The sequence below is a fragment of the Oncorhynchus gorbuscha genome, linkage group LG17, assembly GCF_021184085.1.
Source record: "Oncorhynchus gorbuscha isolate QuinsamMale2020 ecotype Even-year linkage group LG17, OgorEven_v1.0, whole genome shotgun sequence".
In the NCBI taxonomy this organism is placed as follows: domain Eukaryota; kingdom Metazoa; phylum Chordata; class Actinopteri; order Salmoniformes; family Salmonidae; genus Oncorhynchus; species Oncorhynchus gorbuscha.
Window position 1 is genome coordinate 14,911,316 of NC_060189.1, and position 21,058 is coordinate 14,932,373.

At 50.5% G+C, this 21,058-nt stretch overlaps 1 protein-coding gene across 10 annotated transcripts in view; it reads right to left on the reverse strand.

Annotated features, from left to right (window-relative positions):
• LOC124001784 (phosphatidate phosphatase LPIN1-like) overlaps positions 1–20,578 on the reverse strand; it is a 63,239-nt gene extending 42,661 nt beyond the window's left edge. For 8 of the 10 annotated variants that reach the window (XR_006832855.1, XR_006832854.1, XR_006832853.1 and 5 more), the window contains exons 1-2: positions 18,795–19,260; positions 854–1,054 (exon numbers count right to left, since the gene is read on the reverse strand). Coding sequence is in view for 7 of the 10 variants with exons in the window: in XM_046308854.1 (XP_046164810.1) it covers positions 854–1,045 (192 nt within the window). In the remaining 3 variants the exon portion in view is untranslated. The other 2 variants (XM_046308848.1, XM_046308849.1) reach the window with 2 other exon arrangements.
• Between the last annotated feature and the right edge of the window lie 480 nt (positions 20,579–21,058).

The window sequence follows — 21,058 nt, forward strand, 5'->3', positions numbered from 1 at the left end:
TCTACCCTCCATCCCTCTCCATCCCTTCTCCTCTGCTCTACCCTCCATCCCTCTCTCTTTCCTCTGCTCTACCCTCCATGTCTGTCTCTTTCCTCTGCTCTACCCTCCATCCCTCTCTCTTTCCTCTGCTCTACCCTCCATGTCTCTCTCTTTCCTCTGCTCTACCCTCCACCCCTCTCTCTTTCCTCTGCTCTACCCTCCATCTCTATCTCTCTTTCCTCTGCTCTACCCTCCATGTCTCTCTCTTTCCTCTGCTCTACCCTCCATCCCTCTCTCTTTCCTCTGCTCTACCCTCCATCCCTCTCTCTTTCCTCTGCTCTACCCTCCATCCCTCTCTCTTTCCTCTGCTCTACCCTCCATCTCTATCTCTCTTTCCTCTGCTCTACCCTCCATGTCTCTCTCTTTCCTCTGCTCTACCCTCCATGTCTCTCTCTTTCCTCTGCTCTACCCTCCATCTCTATCTCTCTGTCCTCTGTTCTACCCTCTCTCTCTTTCTATTCGTACTAACCTATCTCCATCTCCATCCCTCCAATCTACCATCATCTCTGTCTCTCCCATCTACCCCTCCTTCTCTATTTTTTTATTTTCATTTTTCTCTCTTCTATCTACAATAAATATTTCTTTCAGCAACTCTCATTGTCCATTTTGTCCGTGTCAGCTCAGGTCAAGGACAGCTACAGGTATACGTTGTAGAAAAATGAATGATTAATCTCTCTCCCTTCATCCCCTTTTCTCCCTCTCTCTTTCTGTGTGGTAATTTCTGTAAGCACCCTCTTCTACCCAATGTCCTCTGCCCCAGTGCTCCTTAACCCAGACCCCCCCCACCGCACACAGCCTCCCTGTGTCCTCTCACCACTTTCTCACGGGAGCGTAGCACACCCATCTTGCCGAAGCGAACGTGGAAGGGCGAGCACTGCAGGGTGCCGTCAGGCTGACGCACCACGATGACATCGATGCAGCCCGACAGGGTGGCCGGGTTAAGGCCCCGGTACAGCTCCTTCACCTGCACAAACACCTGGCCTGCCAACTGGCCCACGTAGTTCATGGTCTCAGACTGAGGGGGTTAGAGGGTGGAGGGGAGAGGGATGAGGGGAGGGTGGAGGGGAGAGGGATGGGGTGAGGGTGGAGGGGAGAGGGATGAGGGGAGGGTGGCGGGGAGAGGGATGGGGTGAGGCGAGGGGGAAAGGGAGGGATGAGGGGAGAGGGATAGGAGGGAGAGAGAGATAAAGAGAGTGAGAAAGACACTAAATATTTAATTTCCCAAACGCTTGCGAGGCAATTTGATGATGACTCTTGATGATCCTGTGGAGTGATGAGGGCGTGGTCATATCAATAGAATCTAGATGACATTACGACACACCAGAGTGATGTTATTGCCTGGATGGATCAGCCGGGACATCTCTCTGACTCTAACTGTGAATAACATTCCCCTCTGAATGCCTGTCCTCAATCCCCGCACATCACATCACCCCGCACATCGCCTCCAAAGCCCCACTGCCCTGTGCAGCAGAAACAGAGGAATAGGGCTGGAATTGCATAATACGGTGCAATAAACACACGGACATTCTCAGTCAAACACAATACTCTCTGTATATCACACACACATATATACACACACACACACACACACACACACACACACACACACACACACACACACACACACACACACACACACACACACACACACACACACACACACACACACACACACACACACACACACACACACACACACACACACACACACACACACACACACACATATACACACACACAGACCCACATATATACACACAGACACATGCACGAACACGCTTGGTGCCCAGTGCCCTCTGCTGCGCTGGCATCTGAATGGGGATGAATCTGCATGCCAGTCTCTCTGTCACAGAGAAGGCAGCACCACTAACACCTTCTGTTCACCTGATTTAGAATTCCTCACAATCAAATGTCGACCACATTATCTACCAAGAGAATTCTCTTCGATTATAATCACAGCCGTATATATCCACCCCCCAAGCAGACACATCGATGGCTCTGAACGAACTTTATTTGACTCTTTGCAAACTGGAATCCATTTATCCGGAGGCTGCATTCATTGTAGCTGGGGATTTTAACAAGGCTAATCTGAAAACAAGACTCCCTAAATTTGATCAGCATATTGATTGCGCAACCAGGGGTGGAAAAACCTTGGATCATTGTTACTCTAACTTCCGCGATGCATATAAGGCCCTGCCCCGCCCTCCTTTCGGAAAAGCTGACCACGACTCCATTTTGTTGATCCCTGCCTACAGACAGAAACTAAAACAAGAGGCTCCCACGCTGAGGTCTGTCCAACGCTGGTCCGACCAAGCTGACTCCACACTCCAAGACTGCTTCCATCACGTGGACTGGGATATGTTTCGTATTGCGTCAGATAACAACATTGACGAATACGCTGATTCGGTGTGCGAGTTCATTAGAACGTGCGTTGAAGATGTCGTTCCCATAGCAACGATTAAAACATTCCCTAACCAGAAACCGTGGATTGATGGCAGCATTCGCGTGAAACTGAAAGCGCGAACCACTGCTTTTAATCAGGGCAAGGTGACTGGTAACATGACCGAATACAAACAGTGAAGCTATTCCCTCCGCAAGGCTATCAAACAAGCTAAGCGTCAGTACAGAGACAAAGTAGAATCTCAATTTAACGGCTCAGACACAAGAGGCATGTGGCAGGGTCTACAGTCAATCACGGACTACAAGAAGAAAACCAGCCCAGTCACGGACCAGGATGTCTTGCTCCCAGGCAGACTAAATAACTTTTTTGCCCGCTTTGAGGACAATACAGTGCCACTGACACGGCCTGCAACGAAAACATGCGGACTCTCCTTCACTGCAGCCGAGGTGAGTAAGACATTTAAACGTGTTAACCCTCGCAAGGCTGCAGGCCCAGACGGCATCCCCAGCCGCGCCCTCAGAGCATGCGCAGACCAGCTGGCCGGTGTGTTTGCGGACATATTCAATCAATCCCTATACCAGTCTGCTGTTCCCACATGCTTCAAGAGGGCCACCATTGTTCCTGTTCCCAAGAAAGCTAAGGTAACTGAGCTAAACGACTATCGTTGTGTCGTCCGCAAACTTGATGATTGAGTTGGAGGCGTGCGTGGCCACGCAGTCGTGGGTGAACAGGGAGTACAGTAGAGGGCTCAGAACGCACCCTTGTGGGGCCCCTGTGTTGAGGATCAGCGGGGTGGAGATGTTGTTGCCTACCCTCACCACCTGGGGGCGGCCCGTCAGGAAGTCTAGTACCCAGTTGCACATGGCGGGGTCATTTCCGTCATCATGAAGTGCTTTGAGAGACTAGTCAAGGACCATATCACCTCCACCCTACCTGACACCCTAGACCCACTCCAATTTGCTTACCACCCAAATAGGTCCACAGACGATGCAATCTCAACCACACTGCACACTGCCCTAACCCATCTGGACAAGAGGAATACCTATGTGAGAATGCTGTTCATCGACGACAGCTCGGCATTCAACACCATAGTACCCTCCAAGCTCGTCATCAAGCTCGAGACCCTGGGTCTCGACCCCGCCATGTGCAACTGGGTACTGGACTTCCTGACGGGCCGCCCCCAGGTGGTGAGGGAAGGCAACAACATCTCCACCCCGCTGATCCTCAACACTGGGGCCCCACAAGGGTGCGTTCTGAGCCCTCTCCTGTACTCCCTGTTCACCCACGACTGCGTGGCCACGCACGCCTCCAACTCAATCATTAAGTTTGCGGATGACACAACAGTGGTAGGCTTGATTACCAACAACGACGAGACGGCCTACAGGGAGGAGGTGAGGGCCCTCGGAGTGTGGTGTCAGGAAAATAACCTCACACTCAGCGTCAACAAAACTAAGGAGATGATTGTGGACTTCAGGAAACAGCCGAGGGAACACCCCCCTATCCACATCGATGGAACAGTAGTGGAGAGGGTAGCAAGTTTTAAGTTCCTCGGCATACACATCACAGACAAACTGAATTGGTCCACTCACACAGACAGCATCGTGAAGAAGGCGCAGCAGCGCCTCTTCAACCTCAGGAGGCTGAAGAAATTTGGCTTGTCACCAAAAGCACTCACAAACTTCTACAGATACACAATCGAGAGCATCCTGGCGGGCTGTATCACCGCCTGGTACGGCAACTGCTCCGCCCACAACCGTAAGGCTCTCCAGAGGGTAGTGAGGTCTGCACAACGCATCACCGGGGGCAAACTACCTGCCCTCCAGGACACCTACACCACCCGATGTTACAGGAAGGCCATAAAGATCATCAAGGACAACAACCACCCGAGCCACTGCCTGTTCACCCCGCTATCATCCAGAAGGCGAGGTCAGTACAGGTGCATCAAAGCTGGGACCGAGAGACTGAAAAACAGCTTCTATCTCAAGGCCATCAGACTGTTAAACAGCCACCACTAACATTGAGTGGCTGCTGCCAACACACTGACACTGACTCAACTACAGCCACTTTAATAATGGAAATTGATGGGAAATGATGTAAAATATATCACTAGCCACTTTAAACAATGCTACCTTATATAATGTTACATACCCTACATTATTCATCTCATATGCATACGTACAGTGCCTTGCGAAAGTATTCGGCCCCCTTGAACTTTGCGACCTTTTGCCACATTTCAGGCATCAAACATAAAGATATAAAACTGTATTTTTTGTGAAGAACCAACAACAAGTGTGGATATTTCATACTTTTTTAACAAATCAAAAACTGAAAAAATGGGCGTGCAAAATTATTCAGCCCCTTTACTTTCAGTGCAGCAAACTCTCTCCAGAAGTTCAGTGAGGATCTCTGAATGATCCAATGTTGACCTAAATGACTAATGATGATAAATACAATCCACCTGTGTGTAATCAAGTCTCCGTATAAATGCACCTGCACTGTGATAGTCTCAGAGGTCCGTTAAAAGCGCAGAGAGCATCATGACGAACAAGGAACACACCAGGTAGGTCCGAGATACTGCTGTGAAGAAGTTTAAAGCCGAATTTGGATACAAAAAGATTTCCCAAGCTTTAAACATCCCAAGGAGCACTGTGCAAGCGATAATATTGAAATGGAAGGAGTATCAGACCACTGCAAATCTACCAAGACCTGGCCGTCCCTCTAAACTTTCAGCTCATACAAGGAGAAGACTGATCAGAGATGCAGCCAAGAGGACCATGATCACTCTGGATGAACTGCAGAGATCTACAGCTGAGGTGGGAGACTCTGTCCATAGGACAACAATCAGTCATATATTGCACAAATCTGGCCTTTATGGAAGAGTGGCAAGAAGAAAGCCATTTCTTAAATATATCCATAAAACGTGTTGTTTAAAGTTTGCCACAAGCCACCTGGGAGACACACCAAACATGTGGAAGAATGCGCTCTGGTCAGATGAAACCAAAATTGAACGTTTTGGCAATAATGCAAAACGTTATGTTTGGCGTAAAAGCAACACTGCTCATCACCCTGAACACACCATCCCCACTGTCAAACATGGTGGTGGCAGCATCATGGTTTGGGCCTGCTTTTCTTCAGCAGGGACAGGGAAGATGGTTAAAATTGATGGGAAGATGGATGGAGCCAAATACAGGACCATTCTGGAAGAAAATCTGATGGAGTCTGCAAAAGACCTGAGACTGGGATTTGTCTTCCAACAAGACAATGATACAAAACATAAAGCAAAATCTATAATGGAATGGTTCAAAAATAAACATATCCAGGTGTTAGAATGGCCAAGTCAAAGTCCAGACCTGAATCCAATCGAGAATCTGTGGAAAGAACTGAAAACTGCTGTTCACAAATGCTCTCCATCCAACCTCACTGAGCTCAAGCTGTTTTGCAAGGAGGAATGGGAAAAAATGTCAGTCTCTCGATGTGCAAAACTGATAGGGACATACCCTAAGCGACTTACAGCTGTAATCGCAGCAAAAGGTGGCCCTACAAAGTATTAACTTAAGGCGGCTGAATAATTTTGCACGACAATTTTTCAGTTTTTGATTTGTTAAAAAAGTTTGAAATATCCAATAAATGTCCAATAAATGTTGTCAACCACTTCATGATTGTGTCCCACTTGTTGTTGATTCTTCACAAAAAAATACAGTTTTATATCTTTATGTTTGAAGCCTGAAATGTGGCAAAAGGTCGCAAAGTTCAAGGGGGCCGAATACTTTCGCAAGGCACTGTATATACTGTACTCTATATCATCTACTGCATCCTTATGTAATACATGTATCACTAGCCACTTTAACTATGCCACTTTGTTTACATACTCATCTCATATGTATATACTGTACTCGATACCATCTACTGTATCTTGCCTATGCTGCTCTGTACCATCACTCATTCATATATCTTTATGTACATATTCTTTATCCCCTTACACTGTGTATAAGACAGTAGTTTTGGAATTGTTAGTTAGATTACTTGTTGGTTATTACTGCATTGTCAGAACTAGAAGCACAAGCATTTCGCTACACTCGCATTAACATCTGCTAACCATGTGTATGTGACAAATACAATTGGATTTGATTTGATTTGACTAGAACCAACAGGGCCCAGGGGAGGGAGAGGAATCCATTTCACTGGAAGGCCAATGTGAACAAAGTTAGGATTCAGACCTAACTATTTACTAACAGTCCAAAAGACAGACAAAATGTGCACTATCCTGTATTGTATGTCTTAACCACACCTACCATTATCTGGGTAAAATCTCCCATTGACTATGTTTGGGTAAAATCTCCCATTGACTATGTTTGGGTAAAATCTCCCATTGACTATGTTTGGGTAAAATCTCCCATTGACTATGTTTGGGTAAAATCTCCCATTGACTATGCATGATTTACGTGAACGTCAGCAGTTTTCAAGATAGGATTTGTCCCTAACAATGAAAAACAGTGAGAGGGAGAAGAAGGCTTGCTTTGTTGGCTGTCACTCTCCTCTTGATATCCCCCTGTTTCTGCTGAGTCAGACACACACACACACACACACACACACACACACACACACACACACACACACACACACACACACACACACACACACACACACACACACACACACACACACACACACACACACACACACACACACACACACACACACACACACACACACACACACACACACACGCATGCCTAGAGGACAGATGGCTTACTAGGCTGCTGACAGAATGTCAGTTCTCCTGACTCATGATGGTTATTTCTTAACCCCCATCAGTTACCAGGTTCAGGGAGGGCTATCTACTGAAATGTACTGACATATTCTCCCACTGAGAGACAGACCTCCTGATCCTCTTCTCCATGTCTGGACACCTGATACTACTGTATATTAGCGCTGGGCGATATGACGATATATATCGTGTGCCGATAGAGAGACGTTTATCGTTTCATATTATGCTCTATCGTTTATTTTGTTGTGCAGCAAATCGTACTCTTTCTCTTTCCGGCAATTGAACGACGCATTCTTGCACATGTGCCGTGTGGAAGAGTGAACGTGACACAGAGCACGGAGACCGTACCTAAAAGAGGGGCAACTTCGGTCGCATGGATGTGGTTTGGGTATGAACAGTCTGACACGGACCAGAAAACCGCCCTCTGCAACATATCCAGCAGGCCGGTCCTGACAACAGGCTCAAACACCACTAACCTCTATTACCACCTACGCAGGAGTCATGTGGAACAGGCCGGTCCCGACAACAGGCTCAAACACCACTAACCTCTATTACCACCTACGCAGGAGTCATGTGGAACAGGCCGGTCCCGACAACAGGCTCAAACACCACTAACCTCTATTACCACCTACGCAGGAGTCATGTGGAACAGGCCGGAGAGAGTCTATGGATGAGACCCAAAGAAGTACAGTTGAGGGCTCAAAACAAACCCTCGACTCAGACGTTGCAGGGGGCTTTTGCCCTCGGCACAGCATATGGTAAAGAACCAGGAAGATGGAAGGAGAACAGCCACCGTTACAACTTACATCTGCAAAGACATGGCCCCAATTTACACGGTCCAGAAATGGGGGTTTCGTGAGTTGGTGCCAACACCTGACCCAAGGTACCAAATCCAAATTGATATGTGACACGTATTAATTCCAAAATAACATGCAGAACAGGCAAGCTCCACATGCCAGCAGCGTAGCCTAGTGGTTAGAGCATTGGACTAGTAACCGGAAGGTTGGAAGTTCAAACCGCCGAGCTGACAAGGTACAAATCTGTCGTACTGCCCCTGAACAGGCAGTTAACCCACTGTTCCTAGTCTGTCATTGAAATCAATAATTTGTTCTAAACTGACTTGCCTGGTTAAATAAAGGTTTAAAAATATATACTGTATATATATTTTGGCCTATTTTTATTTTGTTTGCAACTATAGTTGAAGTATTTTCTATTTACCTTTTTAGATATTATACATTCATATTTTATATGTTGTTACATGTTTAATTGAACATTTGCACAGATTCTAAATCAAATAAATAATCAAATATGAGTAAGTACCCTTTTATTTGCCCCACCTCTCTCTCTCCTCATTCCCCTCTCTCTCTCATCATGCCCCCTCTCTCTCTCTCCCTCTCTCTCCTCATGACCCCTCTCTCTCTCCCTCTCTCTACTCATGCCCCCTCTCTCTCTCCCTCTCTCTCCTCATGACCCTCTCTCTCTCTCCTCTCTCTACTCATGCCCCCTCTCTCTCCCTCTCTCTCCCCCATGACCCCTCTCTCTCTCCCTCTCTCTACTCATGCCCCCTCTCTCTCTCCCTCTCTCTCTCACGCCCCCTCTCTCTCTCCCTCTCTCTACTCATGCCCCTCTCTCTCTCCCTCTCTCTCATCATGCTCTCCCTCTCTCTCTCTCTACTCATGCCCCTCTCTCTCTCCCTCTCTGACCATGCCCCCTCTCTCTCTCTCTCTCTACTCATGCCCCCTCCTCTCTCTCTCTCTCTCTCTCTCTCATGCCCCCTCTCTCTCTCTCTCTCTACTCATGCCCCCTCTCTCTCCCTCTCCTCTCTCTCTCCTCCCTCTCTCTACTCATGCCCCCTCTCTCTCTCTCTCTCTGACTCTCTCTCTCCTCTCTCTCATGCCCATGACCCCTCTCTCTCTCCCTCTCTCTCTCTACTCATGACCCCTCTCTCTCTCCCTCTCTCTCTCTCACTCATGCCCCCTCTCTCTCTCTCTCTCTACTGCTCTCTCTCTCTCTCTCTCTACTCATGCCCCTCTCTCTCCCTCTCTCTCCTCATGCCCCCTCTCTCTCTCCCTCTCTCTACTCATGCCCCTCTCTCTCTCCCTCTCTCTCACTCATGCCCCCTCTCTCTCTCCCTCTCTCTCCCTCTCTCTCATGACCCCTCTCTCTCTCCCTCTCTCTACTCATGCCCCCTCTCTCTCTCTCTCTCTCATGCTCTCTCTCTCTCTCTCTCTCTCTCTCTCTCTCTCTCTCTCATGCCCCTCTCTCTCTCTCCCTCTCTCTCCTCATGCCCCCTCTCTCTCTCCCTCTCTCTACTCATGCCCCCTCTCTCTCATCTCATGCCCCTCTCTCTCTCTCCTCTCCCCTCTCTCTCATCTCCCCTCTGCCCTCTCCCTCTCTCTACTCATGCCCCCTCTCTCTCCTTCTCTCTCCTCATGACCCCTCTCTCTCTCCCTCTCTCTCCTCATGCCCCCTCTCTCTCTCTCTCTCTGCTCTCTCTCTCTCTCTCTCTCCTCTCTCTCATGACCCCTCTCTCTCTCTCTCTCATCATGCCCCCTCTCTCTCTCTCTCTCTCCTCATGACCCCTCTCTCTCTCCCTCTCTCTACTCATGCCCCTCTCTCTCTCTCTCTCTCTCTCTCTCTCCTCTCTCTCTCCCTCTCCTTCCTCATGCTCTCCTCTCTCTCCTCTCTCTCCCTCTCTCTCCTCATGACCCCTCTCTCTCTCCCTCTCTCTCCTCATGCCCCCCTCTCTCTCTCCTCTCTCTCTCCCTCATGCCCCTCTCTCTCTCCCCTCTCTCTCCAAACGCCCCCTCTCTCTCTCCCTCTCTCTCATCATGCCCCCTCTCTCTCTCCCTCTCTCTCCTCATGACCCATCTCTCTCTCCCTCTCTCCTCATGACCCCTCTCTCTCTCTCCCTCTCTCTCCTCATGCCCCCTCTCTCCCTCTCCCTCTCTCCTCCTCTCCCCCTCTCTCTCTCCCTCTCTCTCCTCCCTTGTCATGCCCCCCTCTCTCTCTCCCTCTCTCTCATCATGCCCCCTCTCTCTCTCCCTCTCTCTCCTCATGACCCCACCTCTCTCTCTCCCTCTCTCTCCTCATGACCCCTCTCTCTCTCTCTCTCTCCTCATGCCCCTCTCTCTCTCCCTCTCTCTCCTCATGCCCCCTCTCTCTCTCCCTCTCTCTCCTCATGCCCTCTCTCTCTCCCTCTCTCTGTCATGCCACCTCTCTCTCTCGCTCTCTCTTGTCATGCCCCACCTCTCTCTCTCCTCTCTCTCTCTCTCATGCCCCACCTCTCTCTCTCCCATGCTCTCTCTCTTTCATGCCCCACATCTCTCTCTCACTCTCTCTCCCCATGCCCCACTCTCTCTCCCTCTCTCTCCTCATGCCCCATCTCTCTCTCCTCATGCCCCACCTCTCTCTCTCCCATGCCCCATCTCTCTCTCCTCATGCCCCGCCTCTCTCTCTCCCCATGCCCCACCTCTCTCTCTCCCTCTCTCTCCTCAAGCCCCACCTCTCTCTCTCTCTCCCCACCTCTCTCTTGTCATGCCCCACCTCTCTCTCCTCATCTTCCCCCCTCTCTCTCTCCCTCTCTCTCCTCATGCCCCACCTCTCTCTCTCTCCCTCTCTCTTGTCATGCCCCCCCCTCCTCTCTCTCTCCCTCTCTCTCCTCATGCCCCACCTCTCTCTCCCTCTCTCTCTCTTCTCATGCCCCCCTCTCTCTCTCTCCTCATGCCCCATCTCTCTCTCCCTCTCTCTTGTCATGCCCCACCTCTCTGTCTCCCTCTCTCTTTCATGCCCCACCTCTCTCTCTCCCTCTCTCTCCTCATGCTCCACCTCTCTCTCTCTCCCCTCTCTCTTGTCATGCCCCACCTCTCTCTCTCTCTCTTGTCATGCCCCACCTCTCTCTCTCCCTCTCTCTCCTCATGCCCCCCTCTCTCTCCTCTCTCCCTCTCTCTCCTCATGCCCCACTCTCTCTCTCCTCTCTCTCTCTCTCATGCCCCACCTCTCTCTCTCCCTCTTTCTCCTCATGCCCCCTCTCTCTCTCCCTCTCTCTTGTCATGCCCCACCTCTCTCTCTCCCTCTTTCTCCTCATGCCCCCTCTCTCTCTCTCCCTCTCTCTTGTCATGCCCCACCTCTCTCTCTCCCTCTTTCTCCTCATGCCCCCTCTCTCTCCCTCTCTCTCCTCATGCCCCCTCTCTCTCTCCCTCTCTCTTGTCATGCCCCACCTCTCTCTCTCCCTCTTTCTCCTCATGCCCCCTCTCTCTCTCTCCCCCCTCTCTCTTGTCATGCCCCACCTCTCTCTCTCCCTCTCTCTCCTCATGCCCCATCTCTCTCTCTCTCCCTCTCTCTTGTCATGCCCCACCTCTCTCTCTCCCTCTCTCTCCTCATGCCCCACCTCTCTCTCTCTCCAGCTCTCTCCTCATGTCCCACCTCTCTCTCTCCCTCTCTCTCCTCATGCCCCACCTCTCTCTCTCCCTCTTTCTTGTCATGCCCCACCTCTCTCTCCCTCTCTCTCCGCATGCCCCACCTCTATCCCTCCCCCTCTCTCTCTTCATGCCCCACCTCTCTCTCGTTCTCTTTCCTAATGCCCCACCTCTCTCTCGTTCTCTTTCCTAATGCCCCACCTCTCTCTCGTTCTCTCTCCTCATGCCCCACCTCTCTCTCTCGTCATGCCCCACCTCTCTCTCCTCATGCCCCACCTCTCTCTCTCTCCTCATGCCCCACCTCTCTCTTCTCATGCCCCACCTCTCTCTCCTCATGCCCCATCTCTCTCTCCTCATGCCCCACCTCTCTCTCTCGTCATGCCCCACCTCTCTCTTCTCATGCCCCACCTCTCTTTCCTCATGCCCCACCTCTCTCTTCTCATGCCTCACCTCTCTCTCTCGTCATGCCCCATCTCTCTCTCGTCATGCCCCACCTCTCTCTTCTCATGCCCCACCTCTCTTTCCTCATGCCCCACCTCTCTCTCTCGCTCATGCCCCACCTCTCTCTTCTCATGCCTCACCTCTCTCTCTCGTCATGCCCCATCTCTCTCTCCTCATGCCCCACCTCTCTCTTCTCATGCCCCACCTCTCTTTCCTCATGCCCCACCTCTCTCTCTCCTCATGCCCCACCTCTCTCTTCTCATGCCTCACCTCTCTCTCTCGTCATGCCCCACCTCTCTCTTCTCATGCCCCACCTCTCTCTTCTCATGCCCCACCTCTCTCTTCTCATGCCCCACCTCTCTCTTCTCATGCCTCACCTCTCTCTTTCCTCATGCCCCACCTCTCTCTTTCCTCATGCCCCACCTCTTTCTTTCCTCATGCCCCACCTCTCTCTCCTCATGCCCCACCTCTCTCTTCTCATGCCTCACCTCTCTCTCTCTCATGCCCCATCTCTCTTTCCTCATGCCCCACCTCTCTCTTCTCATGCCTCACCTCTCTCTCTCGTCATGCCCCATCTCTCTTTCCTCATGCCCCACCTCTCTCTTCTCATGCCTCACCTCTCTCTCTCGTCATGCCCCATCTCTCTCTCCTCATGCCCCGCCTCTCTCTCTCTCACTCTCTCTTCTCATGCCCCACCTCTCTCTTCTCATGCCCCATCTCTCTCTCCTCATGCCTCACCTCTCTCTCGTTCTCTTTCCTCATGCCCCACCTCTCTCTTCTCATGCCTCACCTCTCTCTCGTTCTCTCTCGTCATGCCCCACCTCTCTCTTCTCATGCCCCACCTCTCTCTCCTCATGCCTCACCTCTCTCTCATTCTCTTTCCTCATGACCCCTCTCTCTCTCCCTCTCTCTTGTCATGCCCCACCTCTCTCTCTCTCCCTCTCTCTTGTCATGCCCCACCTCTCTCTCCTCATGCCCCAACTCTCTCTCTCCCTCTCTCTTGTCATGCCCCACCTCTCTCTCTCTCATGCCCCACCTCTGTCTCCTCATGCCCCACCTCTCTCTTCTCATGCCTCTCTCTTCATGCCCCACCTCTCTCTCTCTCATGCCCCACTCTCTCTCTCTCTCCTCTCTCTCTCTCTCTCATGCCTCTCTCTCTCTCTCTCTCTCATGCCCCACCTCTCTCTCTCTCCCCTCTCTCTTGTCATGCCCCACCTCTCTCTCTCCCTCTCTCTCCTCATGCCCCACCTCTCTCTCTCTCCCTCTCTCCCTCTCTCATGCCCCACCTCTCTCTCTCTCCCTCTCTCTTGTCATGCCCCACCTCTCTCTCTCCCTCTCTCTCTTGTCATGCCCCACCTCTCTCTCCCCAACTCTCTCTCTCCTCTCCTTGTCATGCCCCACCTCTCTCTCTCCCTCTCTCCTCATGCCCCACCTCTCTCTCTCCCTCTCTCTTGTCATGCCCCACCTCTCTCTCTCCCCTCTCTCTCTCTCCTCATGCCCCACCTCTCTCTCTCTCATCCCCACCCCACTCTCTCTCTCCCTCTCTTGTCATGCCCCACCTCTCTCTCTCTCCCCTCTCTCTCTTGTCATGCCCCACCTCTCTCTCCTCTCTCTCTCCTCATGCCCCACCTCTCTCTCTCTCCCTCTCATGCCCCACCTCTCTCTCCTCATGCCCCACCTCTCTCTCTCTCCCTCTCTCTTGTCATGCCCCACCTCTCTCTCTCTCTCTCTTGTCATGCCCCACCTCTCTCTCTCCCCACTCTCTCTCCCTTGTCATGCCCCACTCTCTCTCTCCCTCTCTCTTGTCATGCCCCACCTCTCTCTCCTCTCCTCATGCCCCACCTCTCTCTCATGCCCCACCTCTCTCTCTCCCTCTCTCTTGTCATGCCCCACCTCTCTCTCTCTCCCTCTCTCCCCCTCTCTCTCTCCTCCCTCTCTCTCCTCATGCCCCACCTCTCTCTCTCTCTCTCTTGTCCTCATGCCCCACCTCTCTCTCCCTCTCTCTTGTCATGCCCCACCTCTCTCTCTCTCCCCACCTCTCTCTCCCCTCATGCCCCACCTCTCTCTGCCCCTCCCTCTCTCTTGTCATGCCCCACCTCTCTCTCCCTCTCTCTCTCATGCCCCACCTCTCTCTCTCTCTCTCTCTCTCTCATGCCCCACCTCTCTCTCTCCCTCTCTCTTGTCATGCCCCACCTCTCTCTCTCTCCTCTCTCTTGTCATGCCCCACCTCTCTCTCCCTCCCTTGTCATGCCCCACCTCTCTCTCTCTCTCTCTTGTCATGCCCCACTCTCTCTCTCTCTCCTCTCTCTTGTCATGCCCCACCTCTCTCTCTCTCTCCCTCTCTCTCTCCCCACCTCTCTCTCTCCTCATGCCCCACCTCTCTCTCTCTCCCTCTCTCTTGTCATGCCCCACCTCTCTCTCTCTCTCTCTCTCTTGTCATGCCCCACCTCTCTCTCTCCCCACCTCCTCTCTCTCTTGTCATGCCCCACCTCTCTCTCTCTCCCTCTCTCTTGTCATGCCCCTCCTCTCTCTCTCTCCCTCTCTCTTGTCATGCCCCACCTCTCTCTCTCCCTCTCTCATGCCCCACCTCTCTCTCTCTCCCTCTCTCTTGTCATGCCCCACCTCTCTCTCTCCCTCTCTCTTGTCATGCCCCACCTCTCTCTCCTCATGCCCCACCTCTCTCTCTCCCTCTCTTGTCATGCCCCACCTCTCTCTCTCTCCCTCTCTCTCCTCATGCCCCACCTCTCTCTCTCCCTCTCTCTTGTCATGCCCCACCTCTCTCTCTCTCCCTCTCTCTTGTCATGCCCCACCTCTCTCTCTCCTCTCCTCTCTCTCCTCATGCCCCACCTCTCTCTCTCTCTCTCTCTCTTGTCATGCCCCACCTCTCTCTCCTCATGCCCCCTCTCCTCTCTCCTCACCTCTCTCTCCCTCTCTCTTTCCTCATGCCCCACCTCTCTCTCTCTCCCTCTCTCTTGTCATGCCCCACCTCTCTCTCTCCCTCTCTCTCCTCATGCCCCACCTCTCTCTCTCTCCCTCTCTCTTCTCATGCCCCACCTCTCTCTCGTTCTCTTTCCTCATGCCTCACCTCTCTCTCGTTCTCTTTCCTCATGCCTCACCTCTCTCTCGTTCTCTTTCCTCATGCCTCACCTCTCTCTCGTTCTCTTTCCTCATGCCTCACCTCTCTCTCGTTCTCTTTCCTCATGCCTCACCTCTCTCTCGTTCTCTTTCCTCATGCCTCACCTCTCTCTCGTTCTCTTTCCTCATGCCTCACCTCTCTCTTCTCATGCCTCACCTCTCTCTCGTTCTCTTTCCTCATGCCTCACCTCTCTCTTCTCATGCCTCACCTCTCTCTCGTTCTCTTTCCTCATGCCCCACCTCTCTCTCCTCATGCCCCACCTCTCTCTCTCTCATGCCCCACCTCTCTCTCGTTCTCTTTCCTCATGCCCCACCTCTCTCTCTTTCTCATGCCCCACCTCTCTCTCTCTTTCCTCCCCCACCTCTCTCTTCTCATGCCTCACCCTCTCTCTCATTCTCTTTCCTCATGCCTCACCTCTCTCTTCTCATGCCTCACCTCTCTCTCATGCCCCACCTGCCCCTCTCTCTCTCTCCTCATGCCCCACCTCTCTCTCTCTCATGCCTCACCTCTCTCGTCTCTTTCCTCATGCCCCACCTCTCTCTCGTTCTCTTTCTCATGCCCCACCTCTCTCTTCTCTTTCCTCATGCCTCACCTCTCTCTCGTTCTCTTTCCTCATGCCCCACCTCTCTCTCCTCATGCCCCACCTCTCTCTTCTCATGCCTCACCTCTCTCTTCTCCTGCCTCACCTCTTCTCTTCTCATGCCTCACCTCTCTCTCATTCTCTCATGCCTCACCTCTCTCTCGTTCTCTTTCCTCATGCCTCACCTCTCTCTTTCCTCATGCCTCACCTCTCTCTCTCCTCATGCCTCACCTCTCTCTTCTCATGCCTCACCTCTCTCTCTCTCATGCCCTTTCCTCATCCTCTCTCTCTCTCATGCCTCACCTCTCTCTCCTCATGCCCCACCTCTCTCTCCTCATGCCCCACCTCTCTCTCCTCATGCCTCACCTCTCTCTCGTTCTCTTTCCTCATGCCCCACCTCTCTCTTCTCATGCCTCACCTCTCTCTCATTCTCTTTCCTCATGCCTCACCTCTCTCTTCTCATGCCTCACCTCTCTCTCATTCTCTTTCCTCATGCCTCACCTCTCTCTTCTCATGCCCCACCTCTCTCTCCTCATGCCCCACCTCTCTCTCGTTCTCCCCACCTCTCTCTCCTCATGCCCCACCTCTCTCTCCTCATGCCCCACCTCTCTCTCTCATGCCCCACCTCTCTTTCCTCATGCCCCACCTCTCTTCTCTCATGCCCCACCCCACCTCTCTCTCCTCATCTCTCTCCTCATGCCCCACCTCTCTCTTCTCATGCCCCACCTCTCTCTCCTCATGCCCCACCTCTCTCTCGTTCTCTTTCCTCATGCCCCACCTCTCTCTCTTCTCTCTCCTCATGCCTCACCTCTCTCTCGTTCTCTTTCCTCATGCCCCACCTCTCTCTCCTCATGCCCCACCTCTCTCTCCTCATGCCCCACCTCTCTCTCCTCATGCCCCACCTCTCTCTTCTCATGCCTCACCTCTCTCTCGTTCTCTTTCCTCATGCCCCACCTCTCTCTCCTCATGCCCCACCTCTCTCTCCTCATGCCCCACCTCTCTCTCTCATGCCCCACCTCTCATGCCTCACCTCTGCTCTTCCCACCTTTCTCTCTCATGCCCCACCTCTCTCTCTCATGCCCCACCTCTCTCTCCTCATGCCCCACCTCTCTCTTCTCATGCCTCACCTCTCTCTCGTTCTCTTTCCTCATGCCCCACCTCTCTCTCCTCATGCCTCACCTCTCTCTCGTTCTCTTTCCTCATGCCTCACCTCTCTCTCGTTCTCTTTCCTCATGCCTCACCTCTCTCTCGTTCTCTTTCCTCATGCCCCACCTCTCTCCCTCAATGTGACAACACTACAGAGCCGTGGCATTTCAGAACAATTACATAATTACCCCGCCCCCCACTGCCGCACTCCCGACACATTCTGCCATCCCCACTAATACAAACACAAGGCCACGTGTTAAAGGAACTCATTCTGATGAAAAGTTTCCTCCACTCCCCCCTCAAGGACATAAACCTGCTTCCTGGTTTACAACCAATCACAAGATACTCACAATATAGGCCCAGCGTTAGGGTTAATCAAATAAAACGACGCAAACCCTAGATCAGGCGTAACTTAATCCTAGTCCACAATGTAAGACACATGTCACAGTAGTACCATTACATCCTAGGGCCACTCAGATTAGAGGTGAGGCTGTAGTGAGGTGAGGTGAGGTGTGGTGAGGTGAGGCACGAGCCCATTCACTGACAGCCAGGTCGGAGAGAAAGGTAACCTTTAATACAGTCACTCCTTTCATAGGATTAGTCAATAACTGCATTAACTGTACCTAGTTTATCATCTTATCTCACCTAACAGACACCACACACACACACACGGAAGCATGCATACACACATAAATATACACACACATGCACACACACACAACAACATTCCCATTGGCTGAGGCTCTTATTGATATAGTAGAAGTACACACACACCGGTTGAATCAACATTGTTTCCACGTCATTTAAATGAAATGATGTAGAACCAATTTGGAATAGATGTTGAATTGATGACTGCCCAGTGGGTTATGACACAGCGATCTCACACAAAGCTATCTGGCTGGCAGTCAAGGCTGCCAAATCAATGGGCAGTGGGTTATGACACAGCGATCCCACACAAAGCTATCTGGCTGGCAGTCAAGGCTGCCAAATCAATGGGCAGTGGGTTATGACACAGCGATCCTGCACACAAAGCTATCTGGCTGGCAGTCAAGGCTGCCAAATCAATGGGCAGTGGGTTATGACACAGCGATCCCACACAAAGCTATCTGGCTGGCAGTCAAGGCTGCCAAATCAATGGGCAGTGGGTTATGACACAGCGATCCCACACAAAGCTATCTGGCTGGCAGTCAAGGCTGCCAAATCAATGGGCAGTGGGTTATGACACAGCGATCCCACACAAAGCTATCTGGCTGGCAGTCAAGGCTGCCAAATCAATGGGCAGTGGGTTATGACACAGCGATCCCACACAAAGCTATCTGGCTGGCAGTCAAGGCTGCCAAATCAATGGGCAGTGGGTTATGACACAGCGATCCCACACAAAGCTATCTGGCTGGCAGTCAAGGCTGCCAAATCAATGGGGGTCCACATCAACGGCATGTATTCCAAATACGTTTCAGATATATTTTCAGTATATGCCACTGGAATAATTGTTAGCTATGCTGATGCATAATCCAGCCACTGTTCTGCAGCAGAGGACATGCATGACCTGGCATGCAAATGTCTTTCACATTCGGACCAGTTTACAACGTCTAAATAACGACTAAGTGAAAACGAGTTGTTGTTGTGTTTATGTCCATAGCCTATTTCAGCCTCCATTGTATCATATGAATATAACTGTTATCTCAAAAGGCATCCCTTAGCATAATGCCTGACAATTGCTTGACAAAAACAAACTAGGCTAATCACAATCCAGGCAGAGATGATCTGGGTGCAGCTATCCGTTGGTAAGAAATTATAGACCACACAAATATTAAGAATATCATATTGATAGATAGCCTAAAATTCACAAACATATTCATACATACATTATTGACGATGAATTGTCACTTCGGGGTCTTGTCGTCATACAAATACCTTCCGTTGTATAGGTAAAGCTGTTTGTCTTATTCCACTTCACTACTACATTGTAATAGCGAACAGAACCTTTCCCGACTTTTGATCTGCGGTTTAGCGGTGTGTTAAAACGCTGAGATGATAATCCTGTCACCGAAGAGAGAAAAAACACCCTACCCTCACTCCGCTGGTGACATATCACGTTATAAACCCTCACCAGGACCAATGACAGACCAGACCACCCATTTCAGTGCGAAGAACAACTGCAGACCGCAATTCGGGTTGTTCCTGTATGTGGGCTTTCCTGCATCTTCAGGAACTAGTCTTTATATTTATATTGTCAGTCTTTAAACTATGACTCCAGTACATAGGCGGAAGACAGGGGCGCTCCACTACGGTAATGCATCAGAACTGCAGATAAACCCTACATAAAAACATAGCTAGTTACCAATGAGTTGCGGGGACGACCAGTAGACAGCGTGTCCTTCACCCCCCGTCTGTCTGGCAGTTTATCCCAGCAGGCGGGAGCGACACCGCCTGTTAGCTAACTACGGTCTGCTGTACTAGCGGGGGCGACCGGTAGACTGGCAAACATTGCCGCACGAGGGCGATGCGGGCACATTGGTGACAGAACAAGGAGTTGTTGTCGAACTCAAGAAAAAAAGCCTGCTTCTTATGAACGCATTTCACACTACTTTTGTATAATGATTTGACGGCTCGTATGAATATCCTGCTCAATGCTTGTGTTATCATCGCATCAACTGCATTATACGTAAAAATAAAATAAATAAACAATTCAACTTCAACTAGTAAAATGGCTATTTGGATAGCTTTTTCTACAGCCTATAGTAGGAGGTGTCGATAAAAGTCAGATAATACTTCATGCAGGAATTACCCGACTGGCGGGCTACAGTTGTACACTGTCAATAGCAGTAGCAGCCCACTAGCTGGTTACAAAGTAAAACATTTACTGACCAGTGTTGCTTTTAAAGCTGCAATATGTACATTTTTGGAAGACACACCTAACCAAATTCACACCGAAATATGAGTTATGGATCTGTCACTCATTGAAAGCAAGTCCAAGAAGCGAATAAATCTGTTCTATGGGCAATATTTCTATGCTTCCTGTTCTTACATTTTGTTTTTGTATCTTTTACTTTCAGTTTTGTACACCTGCTTCAAACAGCTGAAAATACAATATTTTTGGTTACAGAAAATATATTTCACAGCGGTTTAGATGGTACAATGATCTTCATTGCTTGTTTTGTCACATAAACTGAAATTAGGCAAACTATGAGAAGTTTAGCAACCAGGAAATGACAGAACGATATCTCCATAATGCCCCTTTAAACCTCAAAACATTTCTGAATTTCCAAGGTAAATTCACATATTTTGAGAATGGTAGAGATGTGATGATGGAGAGTCTCATAGACTAGAAATAACATAATCCGAGACGTTCAAATTAGTATGATACAGTATGTTACGTTTGATATGGTTACATAAGACAGGTTACTAAAGGTCCTGCACAGTCATCCATTTTCCCATGTAAAAATACCAACACATCATCCATAACATCTTTACTCTATTAAAATGCTCAGAATTGAAGAAATTGTACCTTCTCTCATCTCTTACTATCAGAAATCCTGAAAGAACAGGCGCAGTGGGACAGGGAGCGTATATCCATGAGTTCACCTTGACTGACAGCTCTTTTAAACAGCCTTGTGGTGTTTCCCAGGTAATAAGGTAAACAATGGGCCACATGTCATTGATGACCAGGTAAACAATGTTATTCTGAGCCTAAATAGTGTGCTTCACCCCACTTTCTCTGCAAAATGCTCGTCATAGTCAACAGAGCTGATCATGGACTGCTGGATACCAGACAAACTGCAGCAATACACAACTGTATTTATATTGTTTTGTAGCTGATTACAGAATACACTGTAGTGTAGTGTTCTGGCATGCTGGTAGGTAGTCTGCTAGCTACAAGTCACAACACAGTGGGCTTTTTCTAGCATGCTGGTAGGTAGTCTGCTAGTGTAACATAATAACTTTACGTCCGTCCCCCTCGCCCATACCCGGGCGCGAACCAGGGACCCTCTGCACACATCGACAACAGTCACCCACGAACCATCGCTCCACAAAAGCCGCGGCCCTTGCAGAGCAAGTGACGTAACCGATTGAAACGCTATTTAGCGCACACCGCTAACTAAGCTAGCCGTTTCACATCCGTTACACT